General features: G+C 30.0%; 3 protein-coding genes across 4 annotated transcripts; 2 read left to right on the top strand and 1 right to left on the bottom strand.

The window, feature by feature from the left end:
* Positions 1-4,171: 4,171 nt before the first annotated feature.
* Positions 4,172-8,795, top strand: LOC100789952 (ubiquitin-conjugating enzyme E2 34-like). Its single transcript, NM_001254368.2, has 10 exons — positions 4,172-4,390; positions 5,857-6,001; positions 6,428-6,482; positions 6,998-7,036; positions 7,180-7,243; positions 7,342-7,403; positions 7,500-7,539; positions 7,728-7,755; positions 8,070-8,161; positions 8,262-8,795. Exons 2-10 carry the CDS (start codon positions 5,945-5,947, stop codon positions 8,539-8,541), a joined length of 717 nt encoding a protein of 238 aa, NP_001241297.1. The 5' UTR covers positions 4,172-4,390; positions 5,857-5,944; the 3' UTR covers positions 8,542-8,795.
* Positions 8,796-13,537: 4,742 nt separating this feature from the next.
* LOC100792779 (uncharacterized) lies at positions 13,538-15,072 on the top strand. 2 transcript variants are annotated; one of them, XM_041010713.1, is made up of 3 exons: positions 13,538-13,970; positions 14,124-14,226; positions 14,434-15,072. In XM_041010713.1, exons 2-3 carry the CDS (start codon positions 14,143-14,145, stop codon positions 14,845-14,847), a joined length of 498 nt encoding a protein of 165 aa, XP_040866647.1. In that variant the 5' UTR covers positions 13,538-13,970; positions 14,124-14,142; the 3' UTR covers positions 14,848-15,072. The 2 variants fall into 2 exon arrangements, with proteins under 2 accessions (XP_040866647.1, XP_003547927.1); XM_003547879.5 differs by having other exon boundaries at positions 13,540-14,226.
* A 1,843-nt stretch (positions 15,073-16,915) lies between these two features.
* On the bottom strand, positions 16,916-18,600 carry LOC100777158 (RING-H2 finger protein ATL3). The gene has a single exon (XM_003548335.5). The coding sequence runs from the start codon at positions 18,222-18,224 to the stop codon at positions 17,265-17,267; it is 960 nt and encodes a 319-aa protein (XP_003548383.1). The 5' UTR covers positions 18,225-18,600; the 3' UTR covers positions 16,916-17,264.
* Between the last annotated feature and the right edge of the window lie 5,014 nt (positions 18,601-23,614).

Below are 23,614 nucleotides of genomic sequence, written 5' to 3' on the forward strand. Positions count from 1 at the left end.
TTTATACATTGATAATTTAATCATCAGTAACAATTGTTAAACTAATTATGAAATTATTAATTTATATAATTGTATGCATACCATTTTCATAAAGAAAATAACATTTGTTAGGTGAATTGGTGTTTGGTGGTGGACGGCATCAGAAATTCTGTTCTAGCCATAAATGCTTGAAACTTGAAATACTCTCTTATTTAATGCGTAGTGATAAATTATATCATTATCATTATTGTGTATTTCTCACTTTTTTCCTGGAAGAAGTTATAGAAATTTGGCGAGGAAAGTAGGAATTAGGTAGGAATAAATAATCATTTAATAAAACAGTGGTTTTATTAGATAAACTAACAAAATCTTAATAATTAAAATTTTAAGTTCACTTTTTTTTACTATAGTACGTTATTATCGTAATTTGTATATTGCTATCTAATTTTCCATTGATACCCTCGTGGGTATTAATCTAGTGTATGGAGGAGCTTAGGTCCCATCCTTTCATTAAAATAATCTAATTTTTATTTATATATATGTATATATACAGTATTATGTACATTAGAAAATTCTCGTGTGCTTGTTACCGAGTACTCACTTATTATCTAGAAGGGATAAGTTAGTTGGTTACAAGTATAATTATGTTAAATTACATTCATAATGTACCTAATCGTATCTTTTATGAGAACTGAAAATGCATTAAGTTTTTTTTAACTATTCTCACATGATGTTTTTTTATTTGAAGACAATCATATATGAAACATGAAAGTTTTAATGGTTCTGTCGTGATTAAGGTCAAACCAAAATGAATAAAACAATAATAATATTATAACTTTATAATACTAAAAATTAAATATAAAACATAATTTAATAGCTTCTTTTTTATACGGGAATAGGTTTTTATTTCTTAACATTTGAAATACATACAAATGTTCAAATAAAACATATTATAATACTTGAGTCTAGGTTTTAACAATATACATCAACATTAATAATAATAACCAGTTTATATTCCGAATAAAAAATGACAAACATTGTAGATTAATTTTTATTTTTTAAGAAAAAAAGTAAAATTATGTTATATTAAGCATTTTTATTGACTCTGAATGAATTTTATGCCAATCTTTTTATTGATTTTTCAACAACAAAAAAAATACCATTTTTTCTTTGATTGGATTTTGTAGTTTATTTGAACCCGTGACCTGACTAGATAACCAATGTGTTGATCTGATTAGCTAGTTTCTTCTGATTTTCAAAACACTAGTCAAACAACTCCATTAGTTAAAGAGTTTGATAGTTATATTTTTTTACGAGGCTTTAATAGTTATATGTTCATAGGGTAAAAAAATATACTATTGATAAGTAATAACATATTATTGATAGTGTATATTTTTTTGTAAGAAAGCCTTCTACCATATTAAATTTAGTGACTACTTTTTTTCGGAAACCAGGTTATTGCATTTCATTTATAATCCAAGAAAAAATAAAAGTTGGAATTTGATAAAAATAATTGGAAATGATCATGAAACCTAAAAAAGCTTTGGCTAGATTAAGAACTACTTGGTTTGATTGTCTCCTCACAAAATTCACCATTGAGTTTGGAATTATAAATAACAAAGCTCTACATCTAGCAACTATTCTGTGAAATTCCGCGAAGTCATTTTGGTTTGAGCAGATGGTGTCCATAAGATATTTGCAGTCGGATACAAACACCACATTTGATGAATTGATGTTGTGCGCCCATTTCAGTGCATGAAAAAGAGCCATAGCTTTTACCTCATATGGTTGAGGTATGCCATCCATGAGCAAAGTCTGTGCTTTTATAAATTTGCCACTGTGATCTCGAATACAAATTCCAAGCTTCAACTGTTGTTGATCATGAAAAACAGATTTGTCAATGTTGTATTTGTGATGGCCTTACTGTGGTCTTTGCCATGGAGTTGTGTTATCACGTTGGTATGTGATCTAATTCTCGAGGCGCCTACGAGCATGCATCCATTCACTCAAAAACTGCAAGGATTGTGATTGGAGCTTTTCTAGCAAGTGGCAGATATATAAGTGTTGTTGTTGATTCTGCCACTTTGACATCATCAACAACAGTTGTCCATAGACCATAGCAGCTTCCCATATGCGTTGAACACATGCTCACACCAAAATATGGAATTCATTTTCTGGATTACATTCACAATAGCTGCATATAATTGGGCAAGTTACTCCTTTTGAACGCAGATTGCATCGCATAGGTAAACAACACGTAAGAATTTTCCAAATGAAGTGTTTGACCTTAGGTGGCACTTGCAGGTTCCGTACTAGGTTCCAATCCCCATTCACCTTCAAATGATCATTGTTGGTCATGGATTCCATGAGGTGATGGTACGCTGATTTGACACTGTATTCTCCAGATTTAGTAAGTCTCCAAATCATTGCATCATTATCATGTAAATTAAGCAGAGACATAGATGCAATATTACGAGAGACATTTGCGTCAAATATTTGTTCAGAAATATCATGTCTCCATGTTTGGTGCGTGTGATTGATAAGAGTGCTCACCATGAGATTTTCAAGACCAAGAGGGGGTGATGTGGGTATGAAGGGATGCATATTTGTTCAAAGATTGATAGAACTTGCATCACCAATTCTCCATTTAACTTCATCCTTGACCAATACATGTGAAGCAAAGATACTACGCCATGTATAACTTGGTTGATGCCCTAGTTTGGCATCCAAGAATCCTCCGTTAGGAAAGTATTTGGCTTTGAAGATTTTAGTAATTGTAGCATGTGGTCTTAAAATAAAATTCCAACCCTGCTTCCCTAGCATGAAAAGGTTAAAACCATGGAGATTACGAAAGCTCATACTTCCATTCTCCTTCCTCATTGAAAGTTTATCCCAATTGAGCCAGTTAATGTGTCTTATTGTTGCATCTTTTGAACCCACCGGAAAGAGTTCATCATCCACTTGATGTCATCCTTAAGGCTTGCTAGAAGTAGATAAACACTCATGCAGTAAGATGGGATTGCTTAAGCATATGACTTGATAAGAATTTCTTTCCCGGCCTTGGATAAATGTTCGCCTAACCAGTGATTTATGTGCCTCCAGATTCTATCATTTAAGTAGCGAAAGACTTCTTTTTGTTCCTGCCAATCATTGAAGGTAGGCCCAAGTATTTGCCAGATCCAATTGTTGTTGAGACACCTAAGGTAGACATGATTGTGTGTCTCAATGGGTGCTGAATATAATTTCTGACTTCTGCATCTGTCTTGATGTTTTTCCATAAATTTCAAGAATTTTCTTGAGGATCGATGTTTCTGTTTTTGTTGTAAAAAAAAAAAAACAATTGTTTGCAAATAAAATATGTGAGAGAATCAGAATCCTCTACACACCTTGATACATGAATCTCTCCGTTGCTCTTAATTTTTTTTTTAGAAGAGAAGAAAGTCCCTCAATGTCCAATATAAACAATAGGGTGGTGACATGGATCACCATGTCTTGAGCCTTTACCATCAACATTAATGACTTATTAAGTGCGTGTTTAGTTTGACCTTCAGGATCTAAAATTAATTTTAGATATATTTTTACATGTTTAATTTCAGAATTCATAATTAATTATGATTTTAAATTGAAGTAACTTTGAGTAATTTCGTTAATCTAAAATTTTATAATGAATTTTACTTTTAATTTGATTTTTTTAATAAAACAACCAAACATAAATCATATCACTTCAAAATTAATTTTATTCAAAATCAATATTTTTAACGCTGATTCCAACATACAAAAAGTAATAACAAACCAATACTATTCTTAGTGCATTTGTTAATATCTTAATTTTTTATCGCATGGACTATCATACTTGTAATTATTTGTTGTTCTATATCTTTCTCACGCGTCGTTTTCCAATTTTATTTAGATTGTATTTTCCAAAAAAAGTTATCTTAGCCGTTCACGCCCCACCCAAAAAAATGTTCTCAAAAAATAAAAATAAAATCTCAGCCAAAGTCAAATCCTACCTAGTACCAAAAAATCTAACGGTCAAGAGAATTCCATGAATGGACATAAAAGAATCAGAATTACACAAATACCCTCATGTGTGTGGGTGACGTGGGCTTGATAAACAAAGGGCTAAAATAGTCAATGCAGAGAAAGTTTCACTCTGAACATGTGATTGAGAAAGTGGTTGTGATGGTGGTGTATAACACTCGATCCAGCACATTAACAATGGAAACGCAGCTTTACGTGTTCTCTCTCTAGACTCTGCTCTCAAACGCCGTCGTTTTGGAACTCTTTTTCTTTTCCCTTTGATTCTTCTCTGTCTTTGTAACCGAAAGAGGGGAAAATATAATTAATACCGATTTCGCAACCAATTCTTCTCTTGCGTTGAATTGGGACAACGAGAAATTTTGGATCTCAGGTCAATTTCCCTGCTTCTTTGTCTCTATGCAAACAGAAATGAATTAATCAAATTGTAATGTTTGTTTTTCCGTTGTCTAATTTGCAGATTGACTTTTTTTTTCCAGATTTCAATTTGTTATATATGTGTATATATATATATATATATATATATATATATATATATATATATATATATATATTAATCCGTTTATTGATTTTTTTTATTATGGGGTTCTGATTGAGGCTTGATCTTTATCATTTGATTGTGCTGTTTTTCATTTTTATTTTTATTGTTTTATGTATGGGTATAATTATTGATTTTAGAATTCGTGGTGGAAACCATGGGAAGTGCATCATCCGAAAATGAATATTTAGGGTTGTGTGGGTAGAATTACTTCGGTGGCAGGGCGTTTAAGTTGTGGAATCGAATAAGGGGCTCATGATATTGAAAGGGGGAATTCATGGGAGATGTTGTAATTTAGGGTTGAACTTGTTTTGACAGTGTTTGGGAGCATAAATTGTTTGTTTTGAGTGAGAGCAGGGTTTGTACAATAAGAATTTGTTCATGGATAGTTATCATTTGAGAAATTAATGAATTTGGTTTGCTGCTGTTTGTCGGTTATTGATGCATACAATCCTAGTTGTTTCCTGGAATTTACAGGATTAGTCTACTAAGAACAGATTCTTGGGAAATTGGTGGTAGTGTAATTCTAAAAGCATTCCTTAAAATTCAAGCACTGACTATAGAGCAGTATGTATTGCTGTATCAATGTGATACATATTATTATTATTATTATTATATGTATCTGTAGGCTTATGAATTGTGATAACTCAAGCCTTTTAAGGTTGTTGTTTTTTTCTGTCCACTTATGGTGCTTGTAGTTTCTGGTTAGGTTAGGGGTCATAATTTGGAGTTAGTTTTCAAGGCAACTCCTTAAATTTCACCAGCTTTAATATCAGATAAAACAAATGATATTCATGCTGTTACTTGTGGCTCTGTCTGGGTTGTTGTTGTTTTGTCTTTGAGTTTACCCATTGATTCCAACTCAACCATGTTGCCAAATGAATCCTGAGAGAAATTTAGTCAATATGGTGAATCAGTTTACAAATGAACCGCCCAATTATGATATGTTGAATTCAGTTATAAAAGAGAGCTACGTGGTTGGCTTACTCACTATTCTCATGCCATGGCATTTGTGAATAGTTTTGTGCTAATTCCTCTCTGCTCGAAATAATGGTTTGATCATAAAATTAGACTGGTGACAGTTTACAGTGTTTATAAGTTTGTCAGTTGCGCACTTGTGTTGTGCGTAAGCATGCATGAATGTGCATCTCCATTTTCTTTTATATTTTACATAGAACCTACTTCTTTTTGTCTTGTGGTATTTTTTTTTTACAAAATTGCCTCTTCTATTTTACAGAGGTTGCTTATTGTGGTTTTCTTTATTATTTACTCAATTTATTGAAGTTTATGTTCTTGATCAGTTTTTGGCAGGAAAAAAAATTGCATTTGAGTAAAAATAACAGAGTGTAGTGTAGGGTCTTGTTCTTGATACTGTGCTAAATTTGTTGGATGGCGGAGAAATCATGCATCAAGCGCCTTCAGAAGGAATATAGAGCCCTTTGTAAAGTATGTACAGCATTTTTTGTCTTTCTAAAATTGTGCTTCACTATTTATTTTTGTTCACAGTATGTATGCTTACTTATTCTGTTGGTACAGCCATATAGTTATGCTTGTTCTGTTATCTCACTGCTTCTCTTTCTTTCTCATTTTTCTGTGTATTTGTGCATGTTTCTCAAATTGGTAATTTGATGTTGCGGCTGTTAAAACGTTTAGAGCTTCAGAGTCACAGAATATACCAGCCTCTATATTTTGCATTTTACTCTGACTAATTTTTGCATGATTCATTAGTCTACAATGGATAATTTATGATGGTGAATTGTTTGGGTCTGTATCAATCATTGGTGTGGCATTTCCTTTTAATACATAAAAAAATGATGATATTTAAAGAATATGTCAAGTGGATAATGCTTAATTTTAAAATTGTATTTGCAGGAGCCAGTTTCTCATGTTGTGGCTCGTCCTTCACCGAGTGATATTCTTGAGTGGCGTAAGTTTGTTTCACACTGTTCCATTTCTTATATTAATTTATGTTAAGCTCTAATGTTCAGCAAGAAGAAAAAGATTATGTTGAACCTTTGATATATCATGTGTTTGGCCCTGTTTGCATAAGTTTCTCTATAAGCACTTAAAGAAAAAAGAAAATAAGATGGGGAAATGAAATAAGTTTCTCCCATAAACTAAAAACAGCTTATGCATAAGTTAAAATTAGCTTTTTGGATAAGCTGTCTTTAGTTTATGAGAGAAGCTTATTTCATTTTTCCTTCTTCTCTTAGTGTTTATAGAGAAGTTTATCCAAGCAGGACCTTTATCAATGTTGTAGAACCTGTAACCAACAGATCACAAGGCAGCAGCCTTTGCTTCAAGCCTCACCCTCCTTAATATCATTATACTGTCAGCAAGAAAGGAAAATGTTGTAGCACGATGTCAGCAATTTTATTTTAAGTTGTTTGTTATGGAATGGTTGATACTTGATACTGACCTTATTCTATGTTAATGTCTCAGATTATGTGTTGGAGGGAAGTGAAGGAACACCTTTTGCAGGTTTAGCAAATTGTGATAATTGCTTATTGACATTTTACCTTTTCAGTCCCCATGTGCTTTGTTATTTTGAAATGTCCCAATTTATGTAATCCTATCTCAATTTATATAGTATTTATATTTATATTCCTTTGGTCCCATTTTAGGTGGATATTACTATGGAAAAATCAAGTTTCCTCCTGAATATCCATATAAACCTCCTGGAATCAGGTAATCCTTCTTGCTGTAGTCTGCTTGTTCATTCTAGTTTTCATTTATCTGTTCCATTCCATTTTAAATTTGACAAAGTTTATACTTCTATAATGTAGCATGACTACACCTAATGGACGGTTCATGACACAGAAAAAGATCTGTTTGTCTATGAGTGACTGTAAGTTCTCTTTTCTGTTGTAGCACAAAACAATTAGTATCATGAGTTAACCCATATTACAATTTAATATTTCTGCACGATTTGCTACTTTTGCAGTTCATCCAGAAAGTTGGAATCCCATGTGGTCTGTATCAAGGTCAGAAAGTTTTAGTTGTGAAGTTCTTTTATTTATATTATATGGTTAATGGTTTACCATGTTTGGTTTTTTACTTTTTTATTTATCCTTTGACTTTTGCATGAGGAATTGATATCTGTGAATAACAATAAATGTGGATTATTATTACTTTATAGCTTTATACTGATGTTTTCAATTTCCGAATGCAGCATATTAACAGGGCTTCTTTCATTCATGGTATGTTTTAGTTTTCTCATATTGTAACTAAACTCTAGTTTCTTCCATTACCAGTGGCTTTTCTTTCTTTTTTATTGCCTCTTGTCTGAGTTTTCTGTGTGGTGATGGACTGGTGGGGTTGGAGTTAAACCTTTGTCCCTCACCATTGCCATGGACTTATTATTCCACCACTGACATGAAACTCAATTGATCAATATATATATATATATATATATATATAGCATAAAAAAGCTAATACAATTTTCCAACTTGTGGTTGGTTGACTCCTATATTTTCTTGGGAGTTTTGATATCTGACAGTCTTCTGTTTTGCAGATGGACAACAGTCCAACCACTGGCAGTGTAAACACCACCACTGCTGAGAAGCAGCGTCTAGCAAAATCTTCCCTTTCTTTCAACTGTAAGAAGTAAGCATACTGTACCAGCCATTCAAAATGGAAGTGAGCAAGGTCTCTCTAATTTGTGTTTCACAACTAATTCCTGTTGTATCGATAATTTTCCATGCAGTGCTACATTCAGGAAGATCTTCCCTGAGTATGTGGAGAAGTACAACCAGCAACAGCTTTCTGAGCAGGCTGCTCCAGAGAGGGTCTCATTGGATACGTCTCCCGACAAGAGTTCAAGGCCAGTTTTGGAAAAGAAATTAGAATCCAATGGAGAAGACATGAAAAGAGTAGATGGGTTGAAGGAAGTGAGGAAGAACAGAAAACCATTCCCAACGTGGATGATGTTATTACTCTTCTCCATCTTTGGGGTTGTAATGGCATTACCACTGCTTCAGCTGTGATGATAGGCAAAGAAATCTTTATAGGAGGGTATAAGGGTCCCAAAAGTTTTCTCCTGGAACTGGTACTATATGTTCTGCTTAGGTTCTCATGTCTAACAGAATTTGTATAGGGAAATGAAATTGGACATGGAGGCTGCGTTTACTATGGGCTGAATTTTCTCCTTTGTGTCTATGTTGCCAGCTTCTTCGTGGTGAATGTTAAGAAGTTACATGCTTTGATACTCTTGACTTTCTTATAAATGTTTTTTGAGGTTTGTCTTGTGGTGTAGGTCACCCTGCACGTGCTGCTTGGGTACATTATGCTTTTTAGAATGGGTAAATTATATCAGATCAAACCATAAACGTAATTCGCAGTAGAGTTTTGATCCCTTTATGGCAATGTATACAGAGTGAAAAGTTAAAAATGGAATATGCCTACTTTCTATGAAGAAATGGTACTTGTATTTCTCATATCTGGTTTTGGTCAATTTTAAGAAACATTTTTTTGAAGATGAAAATTAGTGTAAATTAATTTTTTTTTTTTTTTTGGAAGGGTTACGAATCTGGTTTATTTTTATATTGCCACTAGGTTTTGCAAAATGTTTTTCAGTTTTAACCTCTATCTCGTAGTAAGGAAATAATAATAAATTTGGCTAATTAAGAAGCCCTCCACATTAGTAGAATTGTTCAACAAATATATAACTTAAAGGATACCAATTTTTAAGTCTCTTTCCTCTCTATAGCAAAAAAAAAAAACAATTTTTAAGTCTCACAATATAAGCATGTAAGCATGCCTGATTAAAAGTTTAAAATAATATTAAAATACCACGCTTATTACATACTAGATAACACGTGTGTGATGTATGGGTAAATTTGAACGAAAGTTTTTTTCGGATTACACAAAAATTATATTAATAACTTTATTAATTTATTCAAAAAATAACTTTTATATTTTATTTAATTCATTAAAAACAATATATTAATCAAAATGTTGGATTTGAATTGATTGCAAATATTAATGACATTTTTAAAATTTTAAAGTTTCAAGAAATCATTTATAAAAATTTTAAATAATTAAAATTAGTACATTAAAAAATATCAAGATTCATATCGAGTTATTATATAAAGGATTTTAAGTAATCGATTTTCAATTAATTTAAATTTTATTTAAAGGACAAATAATTCAAGAATTTAAAGCACACGGGAAGAAACAAGTAAGACATTAGAAGGGCATTGCGGTAAGTAAAAGAAATCAATCAATCAATATTAATTATCATTCAAATTAAATTTAAAATAAAGAAAGAAGAAATTAATTAAAGGAAGAATAATTATATAGTTAATTTAAAATAAAGGATTCAAAAAATAAAAAACATTAAATTCAAATGCTTGAGGTATTGTCACACTTACAAACTTTGATTCAAAATCATGAGATCGATGCTGCCACCTATACAAATTTTCCATATAATTGACTCATAAATATATTACATTTGTAAATATATTTTATAGAGATTTTTTATGTTTTAGATTCACATTATATTTTTTATATTTTCATATTGTATTATGTTACCATTTCTTATTTTATAATTTATTTTTTAATTTTGTATATATAATTTATGCAATATATAACTTTTATGATGCGTAAGTAATATAAATAATGAGATTGGGACTGGAAAAAAATCTTCAATCGAGCGTAAATAAAGAAATAGGTTAATGTCAAATTCTGAATTTTTTTTGGTAGTTTTAAATTATAATTTAACCTTATAAAGTAAATGAGTCAAAATAAAGTTAAACTTTAAGAAAATAATACAAATATTAATAAAATAAACTCTTTGATGCTTTTTTATTTGAGTTTGATTTGTCTTCATTCACTACCTCTACAAAAATATCTCTCTTCAAATCCTTTAAATTTGCTGAATCTCAGGACAAAACAATTGTTTTCACTTTTAAGACCGAAAAATTACTACTTGCTTAGGTTAAATTGAAGCAACAATTTTGAAAGTTACAAAGTATTACAAAGGTAAAAGGTTCAAACCTGACAAATCAAGCCTGCAGTGCCATTTCTTTCCCTTCTTAGAGCCACAATCACACTCAATGTCTGCAGTTGCAACTGAAGAGCAGATAAAAAATAGAGAGAAATACAAAAACAAAGAAAAAGCAAAAAAAAATATATATATATAACCTAAGCAAAAAAATATTGTACCATTACCATACCATCGTCATGCCTCTGCCATGAACGGCTCCCAAAACCATTGTAATCTGAAAAAAAAAATGGCGCAGACATTTATAAAGGATTATGATAAAATGGGTTCTGAAATAATTAAAAAATCAAAAGTTAACATCTTAAAATTTATTGAGGCAAATTTCATTGATTTAAGAAATCAACGATTTGACAAGAAATGACTAGATATAATTTAAAATGTCTGTTACATTGATGTAGGCAGGCAAGGAAGGAATGAAGCTACAACTCAAAGCAATAAATCAACCCCCTAATTGTGATGAATTTGATTTTTTTACATTTTAAATATATAATATAATTAAATACAATTTTATATTTTTATGAATTTATTTTTTAAACATTAAAATAAATTTAATTAATTGCTTATTTTAAATAAATTTAATATAATTAATTATCTTCAATAAATTAATATATTTTGTAAAATTAATTATCATATATATAATGGTAATTATTATTTTTTATAAATTTTATAAAATTACTTAATTATATATAAGTTTTACAAAATTAATTTTCTTTAATAAATTAAACAAATGTTCTGTTTCAGACATTAATTAATAATTATGCAACATTTATAATATTTGATTTATAATTAATAATGACAATTTAATAATAATGTAAATATTTTTTTCTTATTTTGGATTGAAAAAAATAATAATCAGGTCCTAAACATTTATATACGTTTGATTTATGCTAGATGAAGATGATTTTCAACTTTATTTTGATTTTTTATTTTAATGGGAAAGCAAAATTAATTACACGATAGCTCTTTTAATAGAAGTAAAAATAAATAAATATTTCATGTTATTCAGAAGTGATAAAAATATAATCTTTAAAGCATACAATTTTTTCATTACAAAACCCACAACCCTCGTTTTCTGAAAATCAATGTAGCTCCATGAAATTTTTGTTTTTCTAGAAGAGGAAGTTAAAAGTACAATCTTTTACCAAAAGTTTAAAAAAATAATCTCTCACCAAAACACAAAGATTAACAAAAAAGAATCTCAAACCATATGTCTTTTGTGTTTCAGACAAAAGACTCTACATGCAGAGGAAAAAATCTCACGATAGAACAACAAGAACATGCCGAAATCCAAATTTTGAACCCAATTGCATGCATGTGTGTCGTTGCTTAAAGATATTGTGAGTTCACTCTGTATCACACTTCCATTGAAATGTTGTACCATTCAGAAACTCCCACCTACAAATCACATATCTGAAAAATGTAGTTCTTTGAAAGAATAGAGAAACCTTTTCAGAGAGAGAGAAGTTCTCCATCTAAAAATTTGAATTTCAATCATAAGTAGTTACCACATTTAACCGAATTAATGTGTGATTACCAAGTTGCCTCATTCAAACATGCTTAAAAAAAAGGGATAAAGCAATTGTTAATTTAGAAACAGCCGCTCCATGTTTATAATTCATTTCTCAATGATTGAATTAATTATGGAAATAACCAATTTGAAATTATTAATTATCAGAAAATCATCAAATAATCAAACATGTAATATTGCGGTGAGTTGCTGCGGTTATCTTTCTTAATATTGCAATTAATGGTTATATAATTATTAAATTAATATTTTTCTCATTGTAATTAACGGTGATGCTGCACATTAACTACCAGTAAATTTTAATTTGAATCAGAGTTTAGTATGTATACCATATATGATCATTTGAATTACTTTAATATAATTAATTTAAAAATTAATAAACTTGGAGATAAATTATAATGGCATAAATTATAAACTTGGATTAATTTAATTTTGTATAACTATACCTGCTTTTTAAATTCATATATAAGAATATGAATGGAATATCCATAAGTTAACAATGTTATATTTTTTATTTTGTTTGATATATGATTAATAAATGTTTTTGATCTTGTAATTTTTTTCTTTTAACTAGAAAGTAAAATTAATTATACGAGACCTATTTGAATTGATACGTGTGCTCACACACATTTAGCAAGTGTCTTTTACATTAATCAAAATCTTTTTCCATCTCAAATCATAAATTGGCCTAGACAATACTCAAGTAGGATCAATGAAGAGGTTTCTCATGCATCCTCCCTATTTATTTCTATTTTCATTCATTTCATTTTTCTCCTTTTTCAACCAAATAAGACATAATGGAAAGGACGTCCGGCCTGCCTAGGGCATCATCTGTACCTTCCGCAACATGCTGCATAATTGACGTAGCCATCCATCATTCTATCACCGATCCAGATGTCAAAAACCAAGTACTTTTAGGTTAATTTCTTTTAAAATAAAAAATATTAAATGCTGATATTAGAGATTAGGAATTAAAAAGAAAAACAAAATAATAAATAAAATGTATGGTATAAAAATATAAATTAATATAGAATTTAATTTGTAAAAAATTAAATTTGTTAACTTCAAGGGCAGTAGATCCTCCATACAAAGACACGATTTTTTTAGATGCCTCTGATACCATAGTAAACAGGGTAATCATTAACAATAATTTGGTACAAGTGTAATTTGCTCTAATTTCTAACATGAAAGTGATATTTCAGTGTAATTCTATTTTTTTTTATAATTTCTCTTCGCATTTTTAATTTAAATATTTTTTTTATTGGTTTAGTAGTATTAGTTCTAGAAAGAATTAATTTGGGTGATTTTTTTTTTTTTTTTTGAAAAGGCTAAGATAAAGTGAAATGTAGTGATTAAGCATGGTCCCAGGTGAGGAAAGAAATGGTTGTCATAATAATTAACAATATTCACCCACTTTTTGGTCAGGATATTTGGATGCTTGGTCCCTATCAAAAACTAAACATTTTCTTCAATTGGTTCGATAACTTTCACTTCTACCCTGAAAGTGATGCTTAATTTATAGGATCATAGTATATTTCATTCATCTGTCCTTTTTTTCTTCTCAATTTTTTATTTCTACCATTTTCTCATTGGCATTATTAACCTTGCAATATTGTCTGGTGCTGAGTCTGGATTTGATGTACTATGTTATATAAGGCAATCCTTTCCCATATTAATGCACCTTCTACTAGTTTACGCCAATTCTTCCTCTATGAGAAAATGTGAATGATAAGCCTAAAACTGCAATGTCATTTCAACCACCACAGTTACTGTCATCTCCATAACTGGCCCTGTGACTTTGATATTTTTATGAGGAGTTGTTGAACTTTGCCTTTTTGTGAACCAAGCTAGTAAATTCCCCCATGTGAACTAATTTGATGTAAAAGGTAGAAGTTATTATTTTCCATTTGAAGGTTTTTTTACAAAGAGACACTATTCTTTTGCATAGGAAGAGTTATCTAGTCAATTTGGATAATCCTTGAGAACCTCATTCTTATCTTCTCTTGGGATTTTCTGCTTTTTATTTTGTTCTGCTCAAGTTTATGGTTTTTGTTGAAAATGATGAAATCTCCATCACAATCAACATATGAAGCAAGCCATTATGATGACTATGGATTTGATCTGCAACAAGACTTTTGCCAGGTAATAAGAACTCGATTGTTAGTTTTCAAATTTTAACAAAAATGTTGCACTTTATGAACTGGTTAATAAAGTTCTCATGTCAAAGTATGCGATAATGTGAGAAAAGATTTCAACAAACATTCTCCAATTTTGGTGTTGTATTGAGATGGTTTTCGTTTTTACTTTGATCTTGTAAGTAATGTTTTGTTTTTTTGTGGTGTTGACTAGTTCTTGGAGGAAGCAAGGCAACATGGAAAGGAAGCAAAACTTAAGAGTTCATCAGTGCATCCAGAAGAATCTAGGAAAACAGGATCAGAGAAAGAGAAAAAGGGGAAGAAGTCATGGAAAAGTTCTCTGGCTTCATGGTGGAAGGCTGACAAGAAAAGCAAGCATAGTGAAAAAACCTCCAACAATTCTAAATTAAAGGATTCTGGTAAAAAGCATGCTCATTCTTCTGGTCCAATGTATAGATCCTCCAGAAGTTCTGATGGAAAACACTGGCGCCCATCATCTGGTCCTCTTGTGAGTCTCTTCAAATCCACAAAGAAGGATGAAAATGAGATACCTTATATTTCTCTCCACCAACACAATAATAGCCCTCCTGCTGAACAGAACTATGGCCCTCTTTATGTGGTAAATTGACTTGTGTATCACTAGCATAGTTGCAAATTGTGGTGACACAAGCTTCATTGAGAAAAGGCTTTCTAATTTGTATTGGTTGTTATGGGAGAATTTTGCTGGACAATGTAATAGAACAACTCTTTGTGAGAAAAAGAATATTATTGCTTTTGATTTTGAATGAGTTATATTTGCTTGTTGGATTTGTTAGAGGACAAACATAATTCAAAATAAGTCACCTTTGTTCCTTGTTGTAAAAACATTCATATGTAATGTGATAAGATTGCTGAAATCAAGAGAATATTGATAACACGGCAGTAACAAAAATGCCCTCCATAGACAGATTTTTGTTATATGGATGTTAGTCTTTATCTTGCTTAATCAGGAAACCAAAATAAATAAATAAATAAAATATTTCCGCATAGATAAGTTATTTGTTTCTCACCCCTGACAAATTTGAAGAAACTCTCTTGACTAACATAGCTTTCTCCTATCCTTTTCTTCCTTTTGAGTTATATTCTTACTCAATATTCCGTTATCTCCTCCCAAACATTTTCTTTTTCAAAGAAGCTATTCCATTCTAGCATGTAGGTGGAAGAGGGATTTCTTACCTGCTAAGGTCTAAGTCATTAGGTAACGAAGTGAAAACACAAAATCAGACAATGTCCTTGACAAAAAGCATATTTTGGGTGAGTGCAAAAGGCTAAAATATTTTCAAGGTTTGTCTGCTTCATGTGATATAAAAAGATAAATTCCATTCTACAACTAGGAGAGAAATAAGAAGAGAAAAGAAAAGGAAGACGTGAGATAAAATGAATGATATAATAGCATGGCATAAAATAAAATTAGTAGTAAAAAAAGTATTGGAAGAAAAGAATAACATGTAAAAATCATACAATCTTCAAGACCCCAAATGTCATCTATTTCCCCCTAGAGTCATGCCACTAAACATGTGATGTGTGTGAATCCATGAACTAGCCACAAAGGGATTGTGTTGTGATTGTAGAAAGTACACCTCCCACACTAGATTTGAGATAATGGTCTACGAACTACTTGAATCTCGACCAGTAGCCAAAAATTCGTGATGGAAATGGAAAATGGTCTAAAGGGATCAACAATAAGCTAGAGGTAAAAAATTGAAAAGCATTGGGAAAAAAGTAATAAAACAAAAAAAGCATTAGCCATGGGATGCGTGAAAAAGTAAGCATAATTGAGAAAATTTTGGATTTTTGCCTGCCACTATCTACGCAACCGACCTGAGAAGAATATTTTGTCAAAGAAAACTTGTTTGTCAATTGTCGGGTTTGGATGGCTTGAGCAAGGGGCTAACTAAACAGTATACAACGGAGAGTGGACTACTACCTTAAAACATTAGCATATCTGCCATATTGATCGTGAAATCTGAAATGGCTAGTGATTTATTATTATTTTTTAATAAAAATCAAATACATTGATGACCTCTCAGCTGGCATGGAAGGATCACATTGATAATTTCCCTAATACGAAAGAAGTATGGAGCTCTCCCCTCCTTAAAAAAGCTTGGTTGTGTATCATGTAGAGATTAGTCAGATCCTGAACACGTAATGGTCTTGAACTATAAAATACTTTCTCCTCTTCCTTTGTTTGCCTCCTTTTGGTTCTAAGGTATAGATTAATGTTTATGTTATCAAATCCTGATTATACTTTTTTGCTTCCTTTTGGTACTAAGATATAGATTAATGTTTATTCAAACAAATCCCGATCATAGTTAGGAGCACAATCAACATCATATCTACATTACATCTTAGCCGGTGTTAACAGTTGAAGATAGGCTTTGTTCCAATTTTATTATCATTCCAATAGCGAAGCCTCTCTTCACTTGCCAGTTATCGCTTTCTTAACATTGATCACATCTGGAAATAGAACAGCATGTATTATCTATACAGTAATTGCTCTGTTTTCAATAGATAACTACATTGTTCTGTTTTCTCAAAGCAAAAGTTTTCTCCTTCGGGTCAAATTAAGTCATTTCATTTAGTTTCACCCGCTTTCATTCTATTTCATTCACCATTTTATATTTAAGATATAGCTTAGCATTATGTCAGGCTGATTGCAAGTAAGGATCGACATTAAGACAATAATTATACAAAATTCATCTTGTCTAAAAGAAAGTGGGTCATTCTACCCTTTCACTGCAAAGAAACATGTTATTTACACAGTATAAACACTTTAGAATTTAGACCATTGGCTTAATGTGCTTCAAGTTCAAGCACAGACATTAAAATAAAAGAAAAAAAAAGATTGTATTACAAGGCATTATAAAGCAACCATCCTTAGCCATTATGTGCACAAGTACTGGAAAGGAAGTATCATAAATAACAATGACTCTTCAAGAATTATCTCTCAGGAAGAAGAACTCTCCTCAAAATAATAATTAATGAATACCATCAATCAACAAATCTCTAGCTCTGTGCTTGTTCCACATCTACAGAACTTGGACTACAAGGACTTAACTTTTTTTCCCTGCTCAAAAGCCTCTTGAATGACCTCAATGTGACAGCCATTGGTGATTTCACCTCATCTTCAGCACACCTACTCCCAGAAGGTGACAAAGAGGAGGAAGTGCACTCATTTGGAATATCAATCACCAACATTCCATGACACCTTCCATTAACATTACCTCTGGCAGAAGAAGAAGAAGAAGATGGCGTAGGTGATGGAGAACAAGGTGGTGGTTGCTGACACTGAGAAGTGCCTTGTTCTTGTTTTTCTTCTAAGGAATCTTCTAAGGAAACCCCAAAGGAACTAACTTGTGTCTGGTTCCCCCAAACCAACACATTTGTGGGAAAATTGGAAGGCTCCAAACCACTCCCACCACCTGAATTCTCTTCATGTGATGATGATGAGTCCTCACTACTCCCCAAGACATTATTATTCTCTTCAATTTTGGATGATTCAAAAGTAACAGGGTTCCTACAAAGAGGACAAGTGGAGTGTGAATGGAACCACATGTCGATGCAATCCACATGAAACCCATGATTGCATTTAGGCAAAAGCCTTAACTTTTCACCTTCAACAATCTCAGAGAGACAAACTGCACACTCCAAACCTTCTTTGAATTCCTCAGGTTGGAAAACCAACACTGCCAAGGACTTAAGAACTGAAGGGTCAAGTCCAACTTGGTGTGTCTCATAGATCACCGGGTCTTGGCCGGGGGCGAAGACAAACCTACGGCGGCGGCGGCGGCGGCGGGGCTGAGGGGCGGCGTTCTCCTCCATGCTCCACCAGAACCATTTTGCATAGAGGTGAAGCACAAGAACAAAGACAACTACCATGAAGAGGAATATTATGGCCACCACCATGATCTTCCCTGTGATCTCAATTGTGCCAGATTCACCCCATGTGTCGTCACTTGCACTCATGTTTTAAAAAATGAGACTTTCTGTTTCAGGTGAAAATTTGAACCACACCCCAGAAGTCAGAATTTGTCTGAGAATTCTGGGTTTTTGCAGAGGAAGTGAAAAAGGTTTGTTTTTTGTGTGCTTAGAGTGTTGAAATGGGAACAATGGGAAGCTGAAAGTGAAGACAGAAGGGAAAGTTGAAAGATGGATTTGGCACTTTGGCTTGTGAAATGGGTTTGGAACACAAAGAAGTGAGAAAGATGAAGGGAATAAGAAGAAGAGGGATTAGCCTCCACGTTGTGCTAGAAGACTTGGACTTTGGAACAAAGGAGTGAAGAAGGTGATGGATTTGGAGTCAAGAGTGATTGACTCAATTGGTGGCAATTTTATTTTCTATTTTTTATTTTTTATTTTTTATTTTTTATTTTTTATTTTTGTCCTGTATGAGATATACTTACGAGTGTACTTGCAACCGATTCAAAATTTGTTTACATAGGGAGCGAATAAAATCCCACAGCTTATATCACTAAATAAATTGTTCTATACAGGCAAACACAGCGACGTTAATTTTTTAGATTAAATTTAATTTGGATTTATTATTTATTACTATTATTTGATTCAATAAAAGGGGAGAAAAAAAAAAGGATGGCTTCAAAATTGTGTACTGAATTGTGGTTTTATTCATCCGTCTAGACAGGTCGTAGGATCTTTCTTTGTTTAAGAAAAAGGATTATTAGCGGCGTTGTTACCTTTTTATTTATTGTTTTGTTAGACTTGGAAATTATTGAGATTCTTTTGCTTTCCCCTTTGACCCGTCTATTGAATTTACACACTAGAGACTCGGATTGAGATCGTTTAACGTATGAAATGGACCAAAAACAATGACAAAGTACAAAGTTTATATATAAAAAAATGGTATTGATTTTTAAATTAAAAAATCAATATTTTATTTGATAATTGTTACTTTTAGTGGGGTTAAAAATGATTATTGGAATGGAATATTAGTAAGAGATATTCACGAGTATCTTTCTCAGGGAGAAGACTGAACTTAGATTATAATATTGTAGATAAAAGTGTGTATACAAGATTTAATATGTTATGTAATAAATTTTAGTAAAAAATTATTTTATTATTTTATGATTATATTTATTTTTTATTAATTTTATAAGTATTTGATTAAAATTAAATATTTGTTATCATGATAAAGATTAAAGATTATGATAATGAAAAATAACTTTTTTATAATTTAAATTTAAATTATTTTTTATTGTAAACTCATTATAAATAGAATATCAATAATCTGAATATATCATTATATATGTAATGATCTTTATTCAATAAAGATTAATAGACCTTATTTATTAAATTATATAGATAGATGATATATACGTAAATGTCATAATTTAACTAATCACTTAATTAAAAATTCTTAATGATTAATATTATTTTAATATGTCAATAGAAAGTTCTTAAGAAGAAATATAATAGTTTCATTTGATATAAGATTATCATATTAATTAACAAATTATTTATTATATTTTAATTTCATGTACTTAATGTCTTAAGACACTAGCTAAATGAATATTGAATATGATTAAACACTTGTAAAATTAATGATTAATTAAGAAGAAATTCATCAATTCATGTGTTTGAGCTCTATGATATAACTAAAATCTTCGACGGGACAATATTAATGAGAGAAGACAAAAAAAAAACTTAAGTGTGTTAACTTATTAGAGTTTGATAGTAATATTACATTCTAAAATTAACTTCTTGAGCAGAAAATTATGGAAGGAAATATTATATTATTCTTTTATTGATTCTTAAATGTAGAAGACATTATTTTATGTTATTCAGACGTTAAAAAGTGTTATTAGAAGTTATTAGCAAATTAATTTACTACCGAATTGATATTGGACTTACATGTCACACACAAACAAGTGTTTCAATCTTTGTCAAAGAAAATAATTTATTTAATAATTAAATTAAAGAATTTAATTTAATCAAATAAATATTTTAGTGGAATAGTATTATTTTCTTTGCTAGTACCAATAATATATCATTAATATAAAAAAAGAATATTATTTTATAAATGTGGAAGTTATTCACAAAACAAGAATAAGATTTTATTGATATGCATCCGAAATGAAGTGTAGAAAGATGATTTTGCTCTTTGAAAAAAATAGTTGATAATAAAGATTGATTTGAGTGTGAATACGCGTAAAATCTGAACACTCATGAATTATTTCAACAACATCCATTTGAATACACAAATCTATTTTTTCTATTTATTATTATTGTAATATATCTTAAATATAAAATAAATCATAATTTTTCATTACAAGTGTTGAAAACACTTATATTTTAGTATCATCTATATGATATGTTTTAATATGATTTTATTTCTTATATTTTTAAAATAAACTTATATTAATAATAATACTTCTTCATTTAATTAATAATATTCTTGTATAACAATATTATATTTATATGAATATTTTTTTTAAATATATATCATAAAATATATCTTAAATTTAGTTTTATTTTTTAGTTTTATAATCAATTATATATATTATTAAGATTGATGTATTATGTGAATAAATTAAGCTAACTCAATCTCGATCATTTCATAAATCATCTGATCTTAATCTGGATGAATTCAAGTTTAAATAAATAATCTTATTAAAAAGTTAGATTAGATAAAAGGCAAAAGTAAACTTATACTAACTTATTTTACAAATACCCCAAATATCAGTTTTAATCGAATTATGTCACAACTAATTATAAGGCTATATATAAATTTTGTTGGAAAATGAATTACGAACCAACTAATACATGCAGCAAAAGAATTACTCTGGAATGCAGAATATTTTGTAGCATTCGCAAGTTGTTGTTATTCCATTCTCTCTGGAATGCAGTGCATGTAAAATTTAAGGTACATTCAACCTAATTTGTTGACTTTTAAACTAATTAAAAAGCTTTAAAAGTTTACCTTAATTTTGGATAGTATTGAATTGACCATAACCATTAACGTCGTAATATTAACTATTCATTACGTACTAATAAAAGAAAATCAAATACAAAAGAACTTCTATAAACTTTAAATTAGACATGTCAATGGGGGTATAGATGGTTATTGTCTTCCCAATTCCTTGACTCGGACTCTCCAACATGTTCTGGATCCGATACCCACCGAGTTAAGATTTATTATCACATTTATGTACCCATTGGATATTGGGTATTTTCGATTCTGTCCCGTACTCGATTCAAATTAGAAAATTATTTTTTTTAAAGAAGATATTAAAAATTTGATTTTTAAAAAAATAATTTGATTATTAAACATTTATTTTTAACTATTTATATATCAATAAATTAATTATGGGACATGTGTCTACAAAAATCGTTAAGAAAAAAATATTAAATTATGTAAAAAGTTTAAAATAAATTTAACTAGTAATAAAAATTATAAGTCTTTTGATTAAATTATGCAAAAATTCTACAAATTTTAAGTGACAGGACGAATTTGGTTCGGGGTCGGGGCGGATGTAGTAATCTCACACCCGTACCTAACTTTTGATTATAGAGAAAAATCCAAACTCGAATACATACCCGGTCAACTTGAATATTACCCGTCAAAGTTAGGACGGATTCAGACGATATTCATGAATACGAGTTTTCTTGTCATGTCTACTTTAAACTACTAACTTGTGTGTGATGTCATACGGTGCGGGAATGAATTTAGTATTTCCTAAAATATATTTATTTAATTACTTTTTTCATTAAATATTGTCAAAGTTGAATGTAAATTCAAAATACGGTTTAGATTATACATAGAATATTTTTAAGTAAAATGCATTTTAAAAATACTTATCTACAAATGTATTATATAATTAAACAAAATTAATTGTAGCAGTATTATCATACTAGTAGTATTTAAGATCTACCTTGTTTAAATAATATTATAAATTAAAAAACTAAACACGGAACTAGATTAGAACATAAGATCTATTGACATTATACCATTTGATAACATATCATTATAAGTTTTTTTTAATATAAAATATAGAAAATAAACCCTCTCCCCTTTCCGCCTATTTTTTACCTCTTCCTCCTTAATTAATTCATGTTTCTATCTAAGTCTCTTATCTTTCATAAAAAAATAAAAAAAAATAAAAAACGTATCTTTCAATTTCATCCTTTGCCATTGTTCACCTCTCACCTAGCTTTTGCAATCATACGATCTCTTTCTTGTAAAAGCTGTCTAGAAGACCAATTTTATGAAATAGCAATACCTGACCATGATATTTGAACCCCCAAACCTTTATTAGAGAGGAACTGTGTCTGTGGGTGTTTTATGTGTAAATTTGAGTTTGGCCACTCTGCTTGCCTTGATTCTTCACCAAGGCATTTATATAAATTAATTACTTGATGAATACTGTTTTCATATAATAATTGAAATGAAATGTTGTAATCTTCTCAGTATTGATTATTTTAATAATGGTGATTTCAAGGCACATTCTTCCTTTTAAAGAAGTCCAGTTCCTGCTAAATAAGTCAAATGAAAATTTAACTAGTTAATAATCTTGCAATAAAAAGGCCAACTTGACTACAGACAATTACTAATGAATAATAAACTCATATTACCAAAAGAAGGAAAAAAAACTGCTTGAAATAATATAAAGTTAAAGATCGAACCAAATAAATTAATCATATAAGAGAGAATAAAGAAAATGTTCAAAAAAAGAATGACAAAAAAGAGGCAACAGAGTGCTTGTGTGTTTGGAAAAAAATTAAATAACGTCTAAAATAACAAATACAAAAAACTAGGGAAAGTAACTTCAGTTTTTCTACGTCTATTGTGCGCGTCTTACTTGTTAAAAGAAATGGGTTAAGTTTGAATCCACATATTATCATTATAATTTAGGAATGAAAACATATTAAATCGTTCGTCAAAAGTGTGCATTTAATCTATATAAAGTCAAAGTTAAGCCATATTTATTTATTACATAAATCATGTTATTACTTTTTTGAAAAACTTTACTTCATTAAAAAAATCACTTTTTAAGTCATTTCAAAATTGTTTTAGATTTAATAAATCAACCTATTTAATGATAATATTAATTTTATTTGTATTATTATATTATTTTTTACTTAATGTTTTCATATTATATACTTATTAATTTATTAAAAGGTTTAAGTGTACTAAATTTTACATATTATTTTTTAGAAGTAATTAAGTTCATTAATCTATATTTAATTGACTTTACTATCAAATAAATGTTCAGAAGATAGACTTTTAAAATAATTAAGTCGTACGTACTTAAAAAAAGAAACTTCATATTAAATAAGTAAGTTTAACTTGAATCTTAAATTTAAAAAATAAGCCAAACTTAATCTAGTCCAATCTATTT

Source organism: Glycine max, chromosome 16 (assembly GCF_000004515.6).
Source record: "Glycine max cultivar Williams 82 chromosome 16, Glycine_max_v4.0, whole genome shotgun sequence".
NCBI lineage: Eukaryota > Viridiplantae > Streptophyta > Magnoliopsida > Fabales > Fabaceae > Glycine > Glycine max.